This window comes from Lipophrys pholis, assembly GCF_963383615.2.
Source record: "Lipophrys pholis genome assembly, chromosome: 6".
In the NCBI taxonomy this organism is placed as follows: Eukaryota; Metazoa; Chordata; class Actinopteri; order Blenniiformes; family Blenniidae; genus Lipophrys; species Lipophrys pholis.
In genome coordinates, this window is record NC_137629.1 from 25,534,934 (window position 1) to 25,556,623 (window position 21,690).

The 21,690-nt window shown below is 39.4% G+C and overlaps 6 protein-coding genes across 6 annotated transcripts in view; all 6 read left to right on the top strand.

Annotated features, from left to right (window-relative positions):
- LOC308110671 (protocadherin alpha-C2-like) overlaps positions 1-21,690 on the top strand; it is a gene marked incomplete at its 5' end in the record, with an annotated part of 191,219 nt that overhangs the window by 37,605 nt on the left and 131,924 nt on the right. The window lies entirely within an intron of this gene.
- LOC308110879 (protocadherin alpha-3-like) lies at positions 164-7,371 on the top strand (the record flags this gene model as incomplete). The annotated part of the gene is made up of 5 exons (XM_080465499.1): positions 164-641; positions 1,053-1,130; positions 1,497-1,831; positions 5,282-5,959; positions 7,315-7,371. The coding sequence occupies 5 exons, from the start codon at positions 164-166 to the stop codon at positions 7,369-7,371; spliced, it is 1,626 nt and encodes a 541-aa protein (XP_080321625.1).
- On the top strand, positions 7,393-9,934 carry LOC308110881 (protocadherin alpha-3-like; the record flags this gene model as incomplete). Its single annotated transcript, XM_080465501.1, has 2 exons — positions 7,393-9,786; positions 9,926-9,934. The coding sequence occupies 2 exons, from the start codon at positions 7,393-7,395 to the stop codon at positions 9,932-9,934; spliced, it is 2,403 nt and encodes an 800-aa protein (XP_080321627.1).
- Positions 11,688-14,054, top strand: LOC308110883 (protocadherin alpha-8-like; the record flags this gene model as incomplete). The annotated part of the gene is made up of 1 exon (XM_080465503.1): positions 11,688-14,054. The coding sequence occupies one exon, from the start codon at positions 11,688-11,690 to the stop codon at positions 14,052-14,054; it is 2,367 nt and encodes a 788-aa protein (XP_080321629.1).
- On the top strand, positions 15,280-17,827 carry LOC308110884 (protocadherin alpha-3-like; the record flags this gene model as incomplete). Its single annotated transcript, XM_080465504.1, has 2 exons — positions 15,280-17,631; positions 17,819-17,827. 2 exons carry the CDS (start codon positions 15,280-15,282, stop codon positions 17,825-17,827), a joined length of 2,361 nt encoding a protein of 786 aa, XP_080321630.1.
- LOC308110885 (protocadherin alpha-3-like) lies at positions 19,006-21,375 on the top strand (the record flags this gene model as incomplete). The annotated part of the gene is made up of 1 exon (XM_080465505.1): positions 19,006-21,375. The coding sequence occupies one exon, from the start codon at positions 19,006-19,008 to the stop codon at positions 21,373-21,375; it is 2,370 nt and encodes a 789-aa protein (XP_080321631.1).

Genomic DNA, 21,690 nt, shown 5'->3' on the forward strand with positions numbered 1-21,690 from the left:
GATTAACACAGCCATGTCCAGACTATACTACTTCCCTTAAAGCACACCTTAGTTGCTGTTATTTTGGGATCCGTATTGGAATATTTCCTTGAAGGGATGTCCTGTTATTTCTCCAAGCGGGCTTTGTCATTGTGATGGACTAGCGATTATTTCGCATTTGACCATGGAACAAAGAAAAGGCCAACGAGGATTTTTGGCTGGATGCGTTGTCGCTGCGTTATTGTGGAGTATCGCCGAGGCTCAATTGAGATATTCTATTTCAGAGGAAGTCAGTGAAGGAACTGAGGTTGGCAACGTAGCGAAAGATCTGGGATTGGACAAAAACACTCTGAAAAACAGGAGGTGCCGAATTGTTTCCAGTGATGTGGATCCCTTATTCAACATAAACGACGCCGATGGTTTTCTGTACGTGAGCCGGAAAATTGACCGAGAGGAGGTCTGCGCGCAAAGCAGCTCGTGTGTGATAAATGTGAAGATTGTGCTCGAAACCCCACTCGAGGTGCACTATGTAGACGTGCAAGTGCTCGATATTAATGACCATTCACCAACTTTCCCTGAGAAAGAAAAACGACTGGAGATTTCAGAGTCCGTCTTGCCTGGAGCGCGGTTTCAGCTAAAGCCTGCGCGGGATCCAGACAGCGGTCAGTTTTCAGTGCAGCAGTATAAATTAAGTCAAAGTGATCATTTTCGCGTAGAAGTCAAAGATAAAGGGGAATATGGCAAAATACCAATACTAATTGTGAAAAAATCTTTAGACAGGGAAACTGTAAGTAGGCATTCACTTATACTGACGGCTCTAGATGGGGGTAAACCACCTAAAACAGGAACTATCGATATTATAATAAAGGTTTTGGACATTAATGACAATGCACCTGTTTTCTTTATGGAGGATTATTTAGCCAGGGTTGATGAAAATACCCCAGTGGGTGAAGTAGTCATACAGGTGAATGCAACGGATTTTGATGATGGGACTAATGGAGAAATAGTTTACTCATTTGGCAGCACCATGAATCCAAATCTATTAAACCTGTTTGATATAAATTCGCTAACAGGTGAGTTAACTGTGAAAGGTCTGTTAGATTATGAGGAGAAGGATAAATATGAAATTGAAATCGAGGCATCCGACAAAGGTACCGCTCCTCTGACCACTGAGAAAAGTGTCATCATAAAAATAGTTGATGTGAATGATAATGCACCTGAGATTGAGGTAACCTCCTTTTCAAACTCGATCCCTGAAAATTCCAGACCTGGAACAACAGTTGCTCTTATCAGTGTGAATGACTTAGACTCTGGACTTAATGGGAAAGTTATATGTACTTTAAATGCAGATGTTCCATTCACTCTAACGCCATCATTAAAAGATAACATGTTTTCATTAGTGACCAAAGAACCACTGGACCGAGAAAAACAATCACAATATTATGTAACATTAACGGCAAAAGATGGTGGCCAGCCTCCGTTAACATCCGTAAAGACCATCAATGTAATCCTGTCAGATATGAATGACAACAAACCGGAGTTTCAACAAAGTCCATACACTTTCTATGTCACCGAAGCGAATGAACCAGGCGCATCCGTGTTCTCTGTCAAAGCGTTTGATCGTGATGTTAACGATAATGCGCTAATTTCCTATCATGTTTACAGGGACATAAATGTAGAAAATAAAATAGCTTCATTTCTCACCATAAACTCAGAAAACGGGGATATTGTGGCGCTGAAACGTTTCGACTTTGAGACTCTGAAAACGTTCCAGTTCCAAGTTGTCGCAACAGATTCTGGAATTCCGCCACTAAGCAACAACGTCACAGTCAACGTGTTCATTCTGGATCAGAACGACAACGCCCCAGTAATCCTGTATCCACTCAGCTCCAATGGCTCTGCTGAAGGTGTGGAGGAGATTCCCCGCAATGTCAACGCAGGACATTTGGTGACTAAAGTCAGAGCCTATGACGCTGATATAGGATATAACGGCTGGTTGTTGTTCTCACTGCAGGAAGTTACTGACCACAGTCTCTTTGGTTTGGACCGCTACACAGGACAGATCAGGACACTTCGCTCATTCACAGAGACAGACGAGGCTGAACACAAACTGGTCATACTGGTCAAAGACAATGGGAATGTTTCACTGTCAGCAACAGCTACTGTGATTGTGAAACTTGTGGAGCCAAAAGAGGCTTTTGCAGCTGCTGATGTGAAAAGTGCAGCACGGGATGATGAAGATAATAATGTGACTTTTTACCTGATGATAACTTTGGGCTCAGTTTCTGCGCTTTTCCTCATCAGTATCATTGTACTGATTGCAATGCAGTGCTCCAAATCTACAGACTACACATCTAAATACTTGCAAGAGACTAATTATGATGGGACACTGTGTCACAGCATTCAGTACAGATCTGGAGATAAACGATACATGCTGGTTGGACCCAGGATGAGTATTGGATCTACTATAGTTCCGGGAAGTCATGCAAATACACTTGTGCTCCCTGATAGGCGAAGGACATCCGAAGAGGTAAGGCACTCTAAATTGAAGCTGTCAGTAGGTGCCTTGATTTAAACTGGAATTTGTTGGCTACCGTCGCTGTCCATGGTGCTTAAAATTTGAACTAGCATTCCTCAGGCAATGTTTATGAGTTGCCTCCTATTTATTCATTCATTTATTTATATTCTGTAATACCATGTATTGAACTGTAATGTCACTGTAGGAGTTGACATATAAATGTAAATTTAAAACCTTTTTATTTACACGTTTTTAAAATGTTCCATAACGAGTCACACAGCCATCGGTTGTACTCGTTTATTCTTCCATTATTATCATTAGTCATTTGTTTCTAAATAGTGCTTGTTTGTCTTCGTCTCCACACAATCGCTTAACACTCTAATGTTTTTACATAATGCGATACAAACAAGCACTCATATTTGAACAATAACTAATGTAAAGTGATTTAAGTATTTTGAATCCTGTGCAGTTCTAGTCAGTTTTGACGGGTTTACATGATGAAATAATCAACCCCTTTATTTTTTGTTTGAAGGTCAAATAAAATTGACAAATTATAGCTCACAAAATATACACAAATTAAAATAAACACGAATTATCCAGTTTGAAATGTGGGATTTTCAACACTGACAGAATACATAATTAGCAAACTATATGAAACATGTGGTCACGTGTTTCAATGTGTGGTTGTTCGGTATTTGGCTTGTTATGGTTTGGCCAAATTTGGAAGTCTTTCTATTACCAAAAATATTACAACTAGAATATATTGTTTCCTCTGTGAGACGGGTATGCATGATCAGACAGGGGTGCGAGGGGCATAACTGTTTCATGCTTATACAGTATACTAAAAATATGAAATATCTAATGCTTGAATGTGGCCGCATGGTGTCAGTGCAATATCAAACGTTACAAGCAAACGGTGGTGTCGTCGTTGTTTTGTGGTTCGACCTTCTTAAAACATTCGCTAGAATGTTCACTCAGCCTTTTTGAATAGCTGCTATCGAGAATACCCCGGCTGCTGCTACTTTTGCAAAAGACGAAGGAGAAGGCTTTTATATTTGCAATCGTTCTTGTCGTCGTTGTGATGGATTGGTGATGGTTTTATACTTGACAATGGAACAAAGGAACTGCAAGCATCAAACGCGGGGATGTCTGGTTGGATGTGTTGTCGCTGTGCTGCTGTGCAGTGCGGTCTCGGCTCAAATAAGGTACTCGATTTCAGAGGAAGTTAATGAAGGAACTGTGGTTGGAAAAATAGCAAAGGATCTGGGACTGGATAAGAGCACTCTGACAAACAGAAGGTATCGGATTGTTACCAGTGATGCGGATGCGCTTTTCAATTTAAATGACGACGGAATTCTGTACGTGAGCCGAAAGATTGATCGAGAGGAGGTGTGCGCGCAAAGTATTTCGTGCATAATAAATGTGAAAACCGTGCTAGAAAACCCACTCGAGGTGCATTATGTTGAGGTGGATATTCTCGACATAAATGATCATTCGCCACTATTTCCAGAAAAGGATAAAAGGCTGGAGATTTCAGAGTCCGTGTTACCCGGAGCAAGATTTCAGTTAAAACCCGCACTAGACCGTGATAGCGGTCAGTTTTCTGTGCAGCAATACAAACTGAACCAAAACGAAAATTTCCGTTTGGAAGTTAAAGAAAAGCGTGGTGATGGCAAAATACCAATATTGGTCATTAAAAAACCTTTGGACAGGGAAAGTACGGGAAGTCATTCAATAATTCTAACAGCAATGGATGGAGGTAAGCCTCCTAAATCTGGAACTATGAACATTATTGTAAAGGTTTTGGACGTTAACGATAATGTTCCGATTTTTTCAAAAGATATTTATTCCGTGACACTCATTGAAAATGCTCCAATGGACACATCAGTTATACAAGTGAATGCGACTGATTTGGATGAAGGTCCTAACGGGGATATTATTTACTCATTTAGCAGTAGTATGAGTCAAAACATTCTGAATCTCTTCGACATTAATCCCATTTCAGGCGAAGTAACAGTTAAAGGGGTGATAGACTATGAAACAAATGACGAATATGAAATCGAAATCCAGGCGTCAGACCAAGGTATTGCTCCTTTGACGACAGAAAAAAGCCTCATTATTAAAATAGTGGATGTGAATGATAACGCACCCGAGATTGAGGTTACCTCATTTTCAAGATCAATACCTGAAGATTCCAGACCTGGAACTACAATTGCTCTTATAAGTGTGAATGACTTAGACTCTGGACTTAATGGAAAGGTTATTTGTAATGTCAACGATGACGTCACGTTCACGCTAACTCCGTCGTTAAAAGATAAAATGTTTTCATTAACGACCAAATCACCCCTAGACAGAGAGAAACTGTCACAATATGTTTTGACTATTACAGCAAAAGATGCCGGTCAACCTCAGTTAACATCCGAAAAGACGATCAATGTAATGGTATCAGACGTGAATGACAACAGACCTCAGTTTTCGTTGAGCCCTTATACCTTCTATGTCACCGAGGGCAACAATCCAGGAGCGTCTGTGTTTTCAGTGAGAGCATCGGATCGCGACGAGAATGAAAATGCACGAATTTTATATCAAGTTAACAGAGATATAAGTGACGATAATAAATTCACATCATTTCTAAACATAAACTCCGACAGTGGCGAAATTATTGCCCTGAAAAGTTTTGATTTTGAGAGTCTAAAAACTTTCCAGTTCCAAGTTGTAGCTACAGATTCTGGAACTCCACCACTAAGCAACAACGTCACAGTCAACGTGTTCATTCTGGATCAGAACGACAACGCTCCAGTCATCCTGTATCCACTCAGCTCCAACGGCTCTGCTGAAGGTGTGGAGGAGATTCCCCGCAATGTCAACGCAGGACACTTGGTGACTAAAGTAAGAGCCTATGACGCTGATATAGGATATAACGGCTGGTTGTTGTTCTCACTGCAGGAAGTTACTGACCACAGTCTCTTTGGTTTGGACCGCTACACAGGACAGATCAGGACACTTCGCTCATTCACGGAGACAGACGAGGCTGAACACAAACTGGTCATACTGGTCAAAGACAATGGGAATGTTTCACTGTCAGCAACAGCTACTGTGATTGTCAAACTTGTGGAGCCCAAAGAAGCTTTTGCAGCTTCTGACGTGAAAAGTGCAGCCCTGGACGATGAAGACAATAATGTGACTTTTTACCTGATGATAACTTTGGGAGCAGTTTCTGTTCTTTTTCTCATCAGCATCATTGTGCTGATTGCAATGCAGTGCTCCAAATCCACAGACTACACATCTAAATATCTACAAGAGACTAATTATGATGGGACATTATGTCACAGCATTCAGTACAGATCTGGAGATAAACGATACATGCTGGTTGGACCTAGAATGAGTATTGGATCTACTATAGTTCCTGGCAGCCATGCAAATACACTGGTACTCCCTGATAGGCGAAGGACATCTGAGGAGGTAAGATGCCCTTAAAATTAAAATTATGCTCAAAAGTCAAGGTTTATTTTTGTTGTTGTATTTTTTAACGTGTGCGCAAATCACTGGTTCGACTGTTTGTGAAAACCCGCTGTGTTTGCAAATAGCCATCTACACTGACAGGCTATGATCGTTGAATTTTGGTGTGCGCTAACTTTTCGTTTTCACACTTGAGACAATGTGGGGAATTTCAGTGTTCCTCATTCTCATTTCGCTTGTGATTAATACATTGTACAACACGGTGCTTGGTGCTGAAAGCGCGTTCTCGTGGGTTGTGTATCAGTTCTATCCTAATCTACAAGTGTACCCATACTCAATTATTTTTCCAAATTGTTTATTTACATTGGATCCTTATTTTGTTGGGCTTTGATCAATACAAACTAAAAAGCCCACGAACCCAAGGACATTATTTTTACTGTTTTATTATGGGCTTCAATGTTTTAATTCCACTGCAAGTACATTAAAAAATAAAAAAAAACCACCCACAACCTTACCCATGTTGTTATCTATATGTGATTCAGCTTATTTGGTGACACGAATAATATTTTACGTGGGGATAACAGTGTTCAAATAAACAGGAGTCTTGCAGTGATAGCGTCATACATTCATCAACAGAATTTACTCAACCAGTCATTGGCAATGCTTGCTTGGTAAATATTTGTTCATGTCTGACGTGAAACCTGACATTATCGCTCATCTAATTCAAAAATCAAGAACAGATAATTGGGCTGTGGGTGTTCATGAGCAGTTGTGGAATGATTAAGAAACATAAGCAAACAGTATGAAACCAGATATCCTTAACTTGTAGGCGTCGATTCAGTCTCCGTCCTCGGTGCTGAAATGATTTCTGGCCAATTTTAAATGGGTTACTTATCACTTGTAATTAAAACAAATATACATGTTCACACATGTGATTGAAACGATGCAAGTTTAAGAAAGAAATGGTACGTTTTCCATTCGTTACATAGAAGTTGTCGAATATACTGAAAGGCGGCCTTGTTGATGGGTTTGATTTAAAGAAATATGGACTTTTTTTTGTAGAGCCAAACCGATTATTGCTTTTCGGTATCAGCACAACTAATTAAAATACGAACAAGTTTTATTTTTTTATTTTTTATTTCAATCATAGTACTCGCTAAAATACAATATAAGTGAAAATCCAATGCGGTCGCATGGTGTCAGTATAATATAGAAAGAGAGCAGCCAACGGGGTTGTCATCAACGCTTTGTGGTTCCACCTTTTTTTCCACCAGTCTCGCGTCAGTGTTGCTCGGTCGTGTTGGATGATATTTCTCCCGATGTGAAAATCCTGTTTGGTGTTATTTTTGTTAATGTAGGACGACGGGGAAACTCTCCGATATACAATCGTGGCTTTTGTTACTTTGATGGATTAGTGATTTTTTTCTGATGTGACAATGGAACAAAGGGATTTCAAGCATCAAACGCGAGGGTGTCTGGTTGGATGCGTTGTCGCCGTCCTGTTTTGGAGTGTGGCCACAGCTCAGAGATATTCCATTTCAGAGGAAGTTAACGAAGGAACTGTGGTTGGAAACATAGCAAAAGATCTTGGACTGGACAAAGGTACTTTGAAAAACAGAAAGTATCGCATTGTGTCTGGTGATGCACACCCTCATTTTCGCGTGAACCAAAACGACGGCATTCTGTACGTGAACCGAAAAATTGACAGAGAAGAAGTCTGTGAACATAGCAGTTCTTGTGTGATAAATCTGAAAACTGTTCTTGAAAACCCACTGGAAGTACATTATGTTGAAGTGGAAATAATGGATATAAATGACCATTCACCAATTTTCCCTGACAAGGAAAACACATTGGAGATTTCAGAATCAGCGTTGCCTGGAGCGAGATTTCAAGTTCAACCTGCACAAGATCTTGACAGTGGCCAGTTTTCTGTGCAACAATATAAACTGAGCCAAAACGATAATTTTCGTTTGGAAGTAAAAGAAAAACGTGGTGTTGGGAAAATACCAACATTAGTGGTAAAACAATCTTTAGACAGGGAAAAGGCAGGAAGCCATGCCTTAATAATGACGGCTCTGGATGGAGGTAAACCTCCAAAATCTGGTACTGTGAGCATTCTAGTAAAGGTCTTGGACGTGAACGACAATGCACCTGTTTTTTCGAAAGAGATTTATTCCGTGACGGTTAAGGAAAATGCTCCGATTGGCACAGTAGTTATACAGGTAAATGCAACAGATTCAGATGAAGGTCCTAACGGGGATGTAGTTTATCAATTCAGTAAGAGTATGAATAAAAATATTTTAAAATTATTTAATGTGAATGAATTAACAGGAGAGATAACTGTTAAAAATTCAATTGATTATGAAGAGAATGATGAATTTGAAATTGAGATTCTGGCATCAGATAAAGGTATTGCTCCTCTTACCACAGAAATGGGGGTTAGTATTAAGATAGTGGATGTGAACGATAATATACCTGAAATTGAGGTTACCTCATTTTCCAGCTCAATCCCAGAAGATTCCAGACCCGGAACTACTGTTGCTCTTATCAGTGTGAATGACTTGGACTCTGGACTTATTGGCCAAGTTATATGTAGTTTAAATGCAGATGTCCCATTCATTTTATCACCATCCTTGAAAGATAAAATGTTTTCTTTAGTGACCAAATCACCTTTAGACAGGGAGATACAGTCACACTATGACCTGAAAATAACTGCAAAAGATACAGGTCAACCTCCTTTATCCTCTGAGAAGACGATAAGTGTTGTGGTGTCAGATGTGAATGACAACAAACCAGAGTTTTCATTGAGCCCTTATACCTTCTATGTCACAGAAGGTAACAATGCAGGGGTGTCTCTGTTTTCGGTGACAGCATCTGATTGTGATGAGAATGAAAATGCACGAATATCATATCAAGTTAATAGAGATGGTGGTGAACACAATAAATTCACATCATTTCTAAACATAAACTCAGACAGTGGCGAAATTATTGCACTGAAAAGTTTTGACTTTGAGACTCTGAAAACTTTCCAGTTCCAAGTTGTAGCCACAGATTCCGGAACTCCACCACTAAGCAACAACGTCACAGTCAACGTGTTCATTCTGGATCAGAACGACAACGCTCCAGTCATCCTGTATCCACTCAGCTCCAACGGCTCTGCTGAAGGTGTGGAGGAGATTCCCCGCAATGTCAACGCAGGACACTTGGTGACTAAAGTCAGAGCCTATGACGCTGATTTAGGATATAACGGCTGGTTGTTGTTCTCACTGCAGGAAGTTACTGACCACAGTCTCTTTGGTTTGGACCGCTACACAGGACAGATCAGAACACTTCGCTCATTCACAGAGACAGACGAGGCTGAACATAAACTGGTCATACTGGTCAAAGACAATGGGAATGTTTCACTGTCAGCAACAGCTACTGTGATTGTCAAACTTGTGGAGCCCAAAGAAGCTTTTGCAGCTTCTGATGTGAAAAGTCCAGCACTTGATGATGAGGATAATAATGTGACTTTTTACCTTATGATCACTTTGGGAGCAGTTTCTGTTCTTTTCCTCATCAGCATCATTGTGTTGATTGCCATGCAGTGCACCAAATCCACAGACTATACATCTAAATATCTGCAAGAGACCAACTATGATGGGACGCTGTGTCACAGCATTCAGTACAGATCTGGAGATAAACGATACATGTTGGTTGGCCCTAGGATGAGTATTGGATCTACTATAGTACCTGGAAGTCATGCAAATACACTGGTGCTCCCTGACAGGAGAAGGGCATCTGAGGAGGTAAGCTGCCTCTACCAAACACAATATTGTTCAAACGTCAAGGTTTTTAAATATGTTTGCACATCACTGCTTCTTTGTTTTTTGTAAAGCTGCTGTGTGTTTGCAAACAACAAGCTTTAATGACAGGCTATTGACTGTTGAATTTATGTGTGCTCTTAACTTTTCATTTGTAAACTTGAAGACAACGTGAGGAATGTCAGTGTTACTCATCATGTATCTATCATTTAACTTGTGATGAAGAAGGTTTACAACACTGTCCGTGGTGCTAAAATCATCTTCTTACGGCATGTATATTGTTTGCACCCTAATATACAAGCTTTATTTCGTCATATTGTTTGTTCATTTTGGAGTTTCAGTTAGCTTTGAAAAATAACTAAAAAGCCCATGCACCCTGTGGGCGTTATTTTGGGTCAATGAAAAATCAATACAACATGATGATAACTCACTGCACTATTGTACCATAGTAGTACAAAACATTTACATGGGTATATAGGAAATTAAATAGAGTCAGGAAGGATACAATGGCACTTCCACAAATACTTAAGATAGCAAAAGTGTGACAATGAGGAAGTCATTAAAGTTCAAAAGAACAAATCCTTAACTCTGTAAGATCCACTGTTGTAAAATTACAACACCAGGTTTAGGTACTTAAAAATAAACACAAGCACATTTTTAATTTTTTTCCCCCCAAAAATTATATCCATGGTCACATGTCTGGCAAACTAGTTTTAACTGAGGAGATGCTTTCAGTGCAGTCAGACCAGACAAGGGGTAGGTATTTTGTTGTTGTTGTTGTTGTTTTCAATTTAACTAAATAGAAAGTGATTTCATATTAGCGTTATATACCATTCATTATTATATGTTTTTTGTATGTTGAAGTTCACTATGTTTGAGTCTGTGCAACGTTTTGATGAAAGGGATGCTGCGAATTTTAAGCAAGCTCCAATCTCCGGTTTAGATGCATCACTTTAAATGACATATACCGTTTAAATCCGTCAATCTGAAAATATACAATGATTACACTAAGGTCTTAATAAAACATTCGGTTTACAAAAATACAATTAATTTGATTTTTTTTTTATTAATTTTAATTTAATTAGTCTTATTTTATTTTCTGATATAAATGTATAGTGAGTTGTCTTGACCTCATTCAACTACTCAATTGGCAATACTTGCTCTTTAAATGTTGATTGAAGTTTCACTTTAAAATTGAAAAGGTAGCTCATCTCTTTCAAAAATCAATAACAGCTAATTTTGCTGCGGGTTTTCATGAGCCGTTGTGGAATAATTAACAAACAGTAGCAAACAGTATGAAAGCAGATACCCTAAACAAGTCGGATTTAATTCAGCTTCTGTCCGTGGTGCTAAAAGGATTTCTGTCCAGTTATAAATTGCCTACGTATTACATGTAATTTAAATAAAGTAAATACATGATCACACACGTGATGGAAACAATGCAGTTTTAATGAAGAAATAATAGTTTTGCATGTGTAAAATATAGTTTGTTAAATATATTGAAACGTGCTCTTGTTCATTGGTTTGTTTTGAAGAAATGGGGAGTTTCCTTGTAGGAACAAACTAACTATAACTGCTTTTTGGTATGAGCACGACTAGTTAAAATACGAACACGTTTTTTTCTTTAATTATATAATGAGCTAAAATGCAATAGCCTATATGTGAAAATCAAATGCGGTCGCATGGTGTCAGTGTAATATAAAAAGAGAGCGGCCAACGGGGTTGTCGTCATCGTTTATTGGATCCACCTTTTCCACCAGTCTCGCATCAGTGTTGCTCAGCTTTGTTGGAGTATGTTTGTTCCGATGTGAAAATCCTGTTTAGAGTTATTTTTGTCAACGTGAGACGACCGGAAAAGTCTTCTTTATTTATAATCCTGGTTTTTGTTATTGTGATGGATCGGTGATTTTTTTTTTTCTAATTTGACAATGGAACAAAGGGATTTCAAGCATCAAACGCGAGGGTGTCTGGTTGGATGCGTTGTCGCGGTCCTGTTGTGGAGTGTGGCCACAGCTCAGAGGTATTCCATTTTAGAGGAAGTCAACCAAGGAACTGTTGTTGGAAACATTGCAAAAGATCTTGGACTGGACAAAGGCACTCTGAAAAACCGAAAGTATCGCATTGTGTCTAGTGACGCCAACCCGTATTTCCGTGTGAATCAAAACGACGGCATTCTGTACATGAACCGGAAGATTGACCGAGAAGAAGTGTGCGAACAAAGCAGTGCATGTGTGATAAATCTGAAAACTGTTCTCGAAAACCCATTGGAGGTACATTATGTTGAAGTGGAAATATTGGACATAAATGACCATTCACCTATTTTCCCCGATAAGGAGAATACATTGGAGATTTCAGAATCAGTGTTGCCTGGAGCAAGATTTCAACTGAAACCGGCACGAGATCCAGACAGTGGTCAATTTTCTGTGCAACAATACAAACTGAGCCAAAACGATCATTTTCGTTTGGAAGTTAAAGAAAAACGTGGCGTTGGTAAAATACCGACACTTGTAGTACAAAAATCTTTAGACAGGGAAAAGGCAGGAAGCCATGCGTTAACTATGACGGCTCTGGATGGAGGTAAACCTCCAAAATCTGGTACTGTGGACATTCTAGTAAATGTTTTAGACGTGAATGACAATGCACCTGTTTTTTCAAAAGATATTTATTCGGTGACAGTAAAAGAAAATGCTTTAATTGGCACAGTAGTTATGCAGGTAAATGCAACAGATTCAGATGAAGGGACAAACGGGGATGTAGTTTATTCATTTAGTAAGAGTACTCATCAAAACGTATTAAACCTATTCAATGTGGATCAATTAACAGGAGAGATAACTGTTAAAAATTCAATTGATTATGAAGAGAATGACGAATTTGAAATTGAGATACAAGCATCAGATAAAGGTTTTGCTCCGCTTACAACTGAAAAAGGTGTTATTATTAAGATAGTTGATGTGAACGATAATGTACCTGAGATTGAGGTTACCTCCTTTTCGAGCTCGATCCCAGAAGATTCAAGACCAGGGACTACAGTTGCTCTTATTAGTGTGAATGACTTGGACTCTGGACTTAATGGCCAAGTTATTTGTAGTGTCAATGCAGATGTTCCATTCATTTTATCACCATCCTTGAAAGATAAAATGTTTTCATTAGTGACTAAATCACCTCTAGACAGGGAGATACAGTCACACTATGACCTGAAAATAACTGCAAAAGATACAGGTCAACCTCCATTATCCTCTGAGAAGACGATAAGTGTTGTGGTGTCAGATGTGAATGACAACAAACCAGAGTTTTTGTTGAGCCCTTATACCTTCTATGTCAATGAGGGTAACAATCCAGGAGCATCTGTGTTTGCCGTAAGAGCATCTGATTGTGATGAGAATGAAAATGCACAAATATCATATCAAGTTATTAGAGATGGTGGTGAAGACAATAAATTCACTTCATTTCTAAACATAAACTCAGACAGTGGTGACATTATTGCGCTGAAAGGTTTTGACTTTGAAACTCTGAAAACGTTCCAGTTCCAAGTTGTAGCAACAGATTCCGGAACTCCGTCACTAAGCAACAACGTCACAGTCAACGTGTTCATTCTGGATCAGAACGACAACGCTCCAGTCATCCTGTATCCACTCAGCTCCAACGGCTCTGCTGAAGGTGTGGAGGAGATTCCTCGCAATGTCAACGCAGGACACCTGGTGACTAAAGTCAGAGCCTATGACGCTGATATAGGATATAACGGCTGGTTGTTGTTCTCACTGCTGGAAGTTACTGACCACAGTCTCTTTGGTTTGGACCGCTACACAGGACAGATCAGGACACTTCGCTCATTCACAGAGACAGACGAGGCTGAACACAAACTGGTCATACTGGTCAAAGACAATGGGAATGTTTCACTGTCAGCAACAGCTACTGTGATTGTGAAACTTGTGGAGCCCAAAGAAGCTTTTGCAGCTTCTGATGTGAAAAGTGCAGCCCCTGACGATGAAGACAATAATGTGACTTTTTACCTGATGATAACTTTGGGAGCCGTTTCTGTTCTTTTTCTCATCAGCATCATTGTGCTGATTGCAATGCAGTGCTCCAAATCCACAGACTACACATCTAAATATCTACAAGAGACTAATTATGATGGGACATTATGTCACAGCATTCAATACAGATCTGGAGATAAAAGATACATGCTGGTTGGACCTAGAATGAGTATTGGATCTACTATAGTTCCTGGCAGCCATGCAAATACACTGGTACTCCCTGATAGGCGAAGGACATCTGAGGAGGTAAGATGCCCTTAAGATTAAAAGTATGTTCAAAAGTCGAGGTTTATGTTTGTTGTTATATTTTTAAACGTGTGCGCAAATCACTGGTTCGACTGTTTGTGAAAACCCGCTGTGTTTGCAAATAGCAAACTACACTGACAGGCTGTGATCGTTGAATTTTGGTGTGCTCTAATTTTTCGTTTTCACACTTGAGACAATGTGGGGAATTTCAGTGTTCCTCACTCATTTCGCTTGTGATTAATACATTGTACAACACTGTCCTTGGTGCGGAAAGCGCGTTCTCGTGGCGTGTGTATCTGTTCACATAAAACTTGCCCATGTTGTTATCTATAGGTGATTCAGCTTATTTGGTGATACGAATAATATTTTACGTGGGGATAACAGTGTTCAAATAAACAGGAGTGTTGCAGTGAGAGCGTTATACATTCATCAACAGAATTTACTCAACCAGTCATTGGCAATGCTTGCTTGTTAAATATTTGTTCATGTCTGACGTGAAACCTGACATTATCGCTCATTTAATTCAAAAATCAAGAACAGATAATTGGGCTCTGGGTGTTCATGAGCAGTTGTGGAATGATTAAGAAACATAAGCAAACAGTATGAAACCAGATATCCTTAACTTGTAGGCGTCGATTCAGTCTCTGTCCTCGGTGCTGAAATGATTTCTGGCCAATTATAAATGGGTTACTTATCACGTGTAATTAAAGCAAATATACATGTTCATACATGTGATTGAAACGATGCAAGTTTAAGAAAAAAATAATACGTTTTGCATTCGTTACATATAAGTTGTCGAATACACCAAAAGGTGGCCTTGTTGATGGGTTTGATTTGAGGAAATATGGACTTTTCTTTGTAGAGCCAAACCGATTATTGCTTTTCGGTATCAGCAGAAAATAATTAAAGATACGAACATGTTTTATTTTTTTATCTTTTATTTCAATCATAAGACTCTCTAAAATACAACATAAGTGAAAATCCAATGCGGTCGCATGGTGTCAGTATAATATAGAAAGAGAGCAGCCAACGGGGTTGTCATCAACGCTTTGTGGTTCCACCTTTTTTTTCACCAGTCTCGCGTCAGTGTTGCTCGGTCGTGTTGGATGATATTTCTCCCGATGTGAAAATCCTGTTTGGTGTTATTTTTGTTAATGTAGGACGACGGGGAAATTCTCCAATATTTACAATCGTGGCTTTTGTTACTTTGATGGATTAGTGATTTTCTTTTAATTTGACAATGGAACAAAGGGATTTCAAGCATCAAACGCGAGGGTGTCTGGTTGGATGCGTTGTCGCCGTCCTGTTTTGGAGTGTGGCCACAGCTCAGAGGTATTCCATTTCAGAGGAAGTTAACGAAGGAACTGTGGTTGGAAACATAGCAAAAGATCTTGGACTGGACAAAGGTACTTTGAAAAACAGAAAGTATCGCATTGTGTCTGGTGATGCACACCCTCATTTCCGCGTGAACCAAAACGACGGCATTCTGTACGTGAACCGAAAGATTGACCGAGAAGAAGTGTGCACGCAAAGCAGCTCATGTGTGATAAATCTGAAAACTGTGCTCGAAAATCCATTGGAGGTACATTATGTTGAAGTTGAAGTCCTAGATGTAAATGACCATTCACCCACATTTCAAGAAGAAGATAATACCCTGGAGATTTCAGAATCAGTTTTGCCTGGAGCGAGATTTCAACTGAAACCTGCACAAGATCTTGACAGCGGCCAGTTTTCCGTGCAGCAATATAAACTGAGCCCAAACGATCGCTTTCGTTTGGAAGTTAAAGAAAAACGGGGTGATGGTAAAATACCAATATTAGTAATTCAAAAATCTCTAGACAGGGAAACTGCTGCAAGTCATTCTCTGATTCTAACTGCAGTAGATGGGGGTAAACCACAGAAATCTGGAAATACGAGAATTCAAGTTCAAGTTTTGGACGTCAACGATAACGCACCAAGTTTTTCAAAAGATGTTTATTCCGTGATCCTCAATGAAAATGCCCCGATTGGAACAACAGTCATACAAGTAAATGCTACAGATTTAGATGAGGGCCCAAACGGACATGTGGTATATTCTTTCGGTAAGAGTATGAATAAGAATATATTGAACATTTTTCAAATCAATTCTTTGACAGGACATATAATGGTTAACAATTTAATTGACTTTGAAGAGATTGACGAATTTGAACTTGAGATTCAGGCATCAGACAAAGGGCTCGCTCCTCTCACGACAGAAAAAAGCGTGATTATTAAGATAGTGGATGTGAATGATAATGCACCTGAAATCGAGGTTACCTCTTTTTCCAGCTCCATCCCAGAAGATTCCAGACCAGGAACTACAGTTGCTCTGATCAGTGTAAATGACTTGGACTCTGATGTTAATGGACAAGTTATATGTAATTTAAATGCAGATGTTCCATTCACTTTATCACCATCGTTGAAAGATAGAATGTTTTCTCTAGTGACCAAATCACATCTAGACAGGGAGATGCAGTCACAATATGACCTGACAATAACTGCAAAAGATACAGGTCAACCTCCATTATCCTCTGAGAAGACGATAAGTGTTGTGGTGTCAGATGTGAATGACAACAAACCAGAGTTTTCACTGAGCCCTTATACATTTTATGTCATTGAGGGTAACAATCCAGGAGCATATGTGTTTGCAGTAAGAGCATCTGATTCTGACGAGAATGAAAATGCACGCATTTCATATCAAGTTATTAGAGATGATCGTAATGAAAATAAATTCACATCATTTCTAAACATAAACTCCAACAGTGGCGACATTATTGCCCTAAAAAGTTTCGACTTTGAGACTCTGAAAACTTTCCAGTTCCAAGTTGTAGCCACAGATTCTGGAACTCCGCCACTCAGCAACAACGTCACCGTCAACGTGTTCATTCTGGATCAGAACGACAACGCTCCAGTCATCCTGTATCCACTCAGCTCCAACGGCTCTGCTGAAGGTGTGGAGGAGATTCCCCGCAATGTCAACGCAGGACACTTGGTGACTAAAGTCAGAGCCTATGACGCTGATATAGGATATAACGGCTGGTTGTTGTTCTCACTGCAGGAAGTTACTGACCACAGTCTCTTTGGTTTGGACCGCTACACAGGACAGATCAGGACACTTCGCTCATTCACAGAAACAGACGAGGCTGAACATAAACTGGTCATACTGGTCAAAGACAATGGGAATGTTTCACTGTCAGCAACGGCTACTGTGATTGTCAAACTTGTGGAGCCCAAAGAAGCTTTTGCAGCTTCTGATGTGAAAAGTGCAGCACGGGATGACGAGGATAATAATTTGATTGTTTACCTGATGATAACTTTGGGCTCAGTTTCTGTGCTTTTTCTCATCAGTATCATTGTGCTGATTGCAATGCAGTGCTCCAAATCTACAGACTACACATCTAAATATTTACAAGAGACAAACTATGATGGGACGTTGTGTCACAGCATTCAGTACAGATCTGGAGATAAACGATACATGTTGGTTGGACCCAGGATGAGTATTGGATCTACTATAGTTCCTGGCAGCCATGCAAATACACTGGTGCTCCCTGATAGGCGAAGGACATCTGAAGAGGTAAGATGCTTTTGGAAAAATAAAATAATGTTCGAACGTCAAGGGTTTTTTTTTTTTTAACATGTGTGCTCATCACTTGTTCAACTGTTTGTGAAAAGCCGCTGAGCTTGCAAACAACAACCAGTACTGACAGGCTTTTGACCGTTTAATTTTCGTCTTCTCTAACTTCTCGTTTTTAAACATCAAGACAATATAAGGATTGTATGTGTTACTCATCATGTAACCATCATTTAGCTCGTGACGATTAAGCTGTCCGTGGTGCTAATTGTCTTTTCTCGGTGTGCATTTTGTTCGCATCCTAGTATACAGATAATCAATTCAGATTGTATATTCATTTCAGAGTTTCCTTTAGCTTGGATAAATACAAAATAAAAAGCCCATGCACTCTATGAGCGTTATTTTTACTGTTTCATTGTCGGTTCAAAGTTTCATTTCCACTGCTAGTAAATTTAAATAAGTTTACTCGCCCATCTCTCTGCAGTTCAGTTTATTTGGTAACATGAATATTAGTGGGGATAACAGTCTTCAAATAGACAGGTATGTTGCTGTGGGAGACTGAACAATTTATTGACTCAATCTAATCAACCAGTCAATTGGCGATTGCTCCATGTTAAAGATTGATTCATGTTTGACTTTCAACCTGGAATTGTTGCTTATCTCTTTCAAATATCACCAACTGATATTTGTGCTGCGGGTTTTCCTGAGCATTTGCGGAATGATTAGAAAACGTAAGCAAACAGTATGAAATCAGATACCATTATCTTGTTGACTTCAAACTTGCCTCTGTCCGTGGTACTGATATGGTTTCTGTCTTAATATAAATTGGTTACATATGACGTGTAACTTTAAAAACAATTAAATAATTCACACACTCGATTGAAACGATTTAGGTTTAATCAAGAAATAATGATGTTTTGCATTTGTTACACATGATTTAACAGAAATATGCTGTTGTTGATAGGTTTGGTTTGAAGACATGTGGAGTTTATTTGAAAAAAACTAAATGACGACAGCTGTTTTGAGGTTTCCATGAGCACGACTAATTAAATACGAAGCATATATATTTTTTTCCTTCAATCACGTTATGGGATTATGCAATCTATTTGCAAATCACATGCGGCCGCATGGTGTCAGTGCAATATAAAAAGAGTAGCCATAGGGCTTGTCGTCAACGCTTTGTGGTTCCACCTATTTTTTTTTTTTACTAGTCTGGCATCAGTGTTGATCAGTCTTGTTGGATCATGTTTCTTCTGATGTGAAAATCCTGTTTGGCGTTATTGTTGTCAATGTAGGACGACGGGGAAACTCTCCGATATTTACAATCCTTGTTTTCGTCTTTCTGATGGATTGGTGATTTTTCTTTCTGAATTGACAATGGAACAAAGGGATTTCAAGCATCAAACGCGAGGGTGTCTGATTGGATGCATTGTCGCTATCCTGTTGTGGAGTGTGGCCACAGCTCAGAGATACTCCATTTCAGAGGAAGTTCATGAGGGAACTGCGGTTGGAAACATAGCAAAGGATCTTGGACTGGACAAAGGCACTCTGAAAAACAGAAAATATCGCATTGTGTCAGGTGATGCGCACCCTCATTTCCGTGTGAATCAAAACGACGGCATTCTGTACGTGAACCAGAAAATCGACCGAGAAGAAGTGTGCGCACAAAGCAGTTCTTGTGTGATAAATCTGAAAACTGTGCTCGAAAACCCACTGGAGGTACATTATGTTGAAGTGGAGATATTGGATGTAAATGACCATTCACCAATTTTCCCTGAAAAGGAGACTACATTGGAGATTTCAGAATCAGCGTTGCCTGGAGCGAGATTTCAATTGAAACCAGCACGAGATCCAGACAGTGGCCAGTTTTCTGTGCAACAATATAAACTGAGCCAAAATAATAATTTTCGTTTGGAAGTTAGAGAAAAACGAGGTGATGGTAAAATACCGACACTGGTAGTACAGAAATCTTTAGACAGGGAAAAGGCTGGAAGTCATGCATTAACTATGACGGCTCTGGATGGAGGTAAACCTCCCAAATCCGGTACTGTGAACATTCTAGTCAAGGTTTTGGACGTGAATGACAATGCACCTGGTTTTTTAAAAGAGATTTATTCTGTGACAGTAAAAGAAAATGCTTCTATTGGCACAGTAATTATACAGGTAAATGCAACAGATTTAGATGATGGTCCAAACGGGGATGTAGTTTATTCTTTCAGCAAGAGTATGAATCAAAACACATTGAACCTTTTCAATGTGAATGAATTAACAGGAGAGATAACTGTTAAAAATTTAATTGACTATGAAGAAAATGATGAATTTGAAATTGAGATTCAGGCATCAGATAAAGGTATTGCTCCGCTTACCACAGAAAAAAGTGTTTTCATAAAGATAGTGGATGTGAATGATAATGTACCAGCGATTGAGGTTACCTCCTTTTCCAGCTCGATCCCAGAAGATTCCAGACCAGGAACTACAGTTGCTCTTATCAGTGTAAATGATTTGGACTCTGGACTTAATGGCCAAGTTATATGTAGTTTAAATGCAGATGTTCCATTCATTTTATCACCATCCTTGAAAGATAAAATGTTTTCTTTAGTGACCAAATCACCTCTAGACAGGGAGATACAGTCACAATATGACCTGAAAATAACTGCAAAAGATACAGGTCAACCTCCTTTATCCTCTGAGAAGACGATAAGTGTTGTGGTGTCAGATGTGAATGACAACAAACCAGAGTTTTCATTGAGCCCTTATACCTTCTATGTCACCGAAGGTAACATTCCAGGGGCGTCTCTGTTTTCAGTGACAGCATCTGATTGTGATGAGAATGAAAATGCACAAGTATCATATCAAGTTATAAGAGATGGTGGAGAAGACAATAAATTCACTTCATTTCTAAATATAAACTCCGAGAGTGGTGACATTATTGCGCTGAAAGATTTTGACTTTGAAACTGTGAAAACTTTCCAGTTCCAAGTTGTAGCCACGGATTCTGGCACTCTGTCACTGAGCAACAACGTCACAGTCAACGTTTTTATTCTGGATCAGAACGACAACGCTCCAGTCATCCTGTATCCACTCAGCTCCAATGGCTCTGCTGAAGGTGTGGAGGAGATTCCCCGCAATGTCAACGCAGGACACCTGGTGACTAAAGTCAGAGCCTATGACGCTGATATAGGATATAACGGCTGGTTGTTGTTCTCACTGCTGGAAGTTACTGACCACAGTCTCTTTGGTTTGGACCGCTACACAGGACAGATCAGGACACTTCGTTCATTCACAGAGACAGACGAGGCTGAACACAAACTGGTCATACTGGTCAAAGACAATGGGAATGTTTCACTGTCAGCAACAGCTACTGTGATTGTCAAGCTTGTGGAACCCAAAGAAGCTTTTGCAGCTTCTGATGTGAAAAGTGCGGCAAGGGATGATGAGGATAATAATGTGACTTTTTACCTGATGATCACATTGTGCTCAGTTTCTGTTCTTTTCCTCATCAGCATCATTATGTTGATTGCAATGCAGTGCTCCAAATCCACAGACTACACATCTAAATATCTACAAGAGACAAATTATGATGGGACACTGTGTCACAGCATTCAGTACAGATCTGGAGATAAACGATACATGTTGGTTGGCCCTAGGATGAGTATTGGATCTACTATAGTTCCGGGTAGCCACGCAAATACTTTGGTTTTACCAGACAGGCGAAGGACATCTGAGGAGGTAAGATACTCTCGATGAAAATGTTTTTTTTTTCTGCCTACATGTAGTTGCTTTTCATAAAGGCTGTTTTACAGTCATGTCATGCCTGGGTATTTTATTTTATATTTTTTGTCAAAATTGGGTGACAACACGAAAGACAATTTTTTTTTCATGTTTAATATGTTCGTTTTTTACACAAAAGGCTCTCGTAATACAACTAAATTTCATACACCGTCCTTTGCGCTGAAATTAATGCATGTTTACTTAAGAAACTGTTTCAAAATTACACCCAGTATCTCCCCAATCAGTGTTATGGAATAAAAAAGGATGGGATTTGCATTGTATACTAGGAAA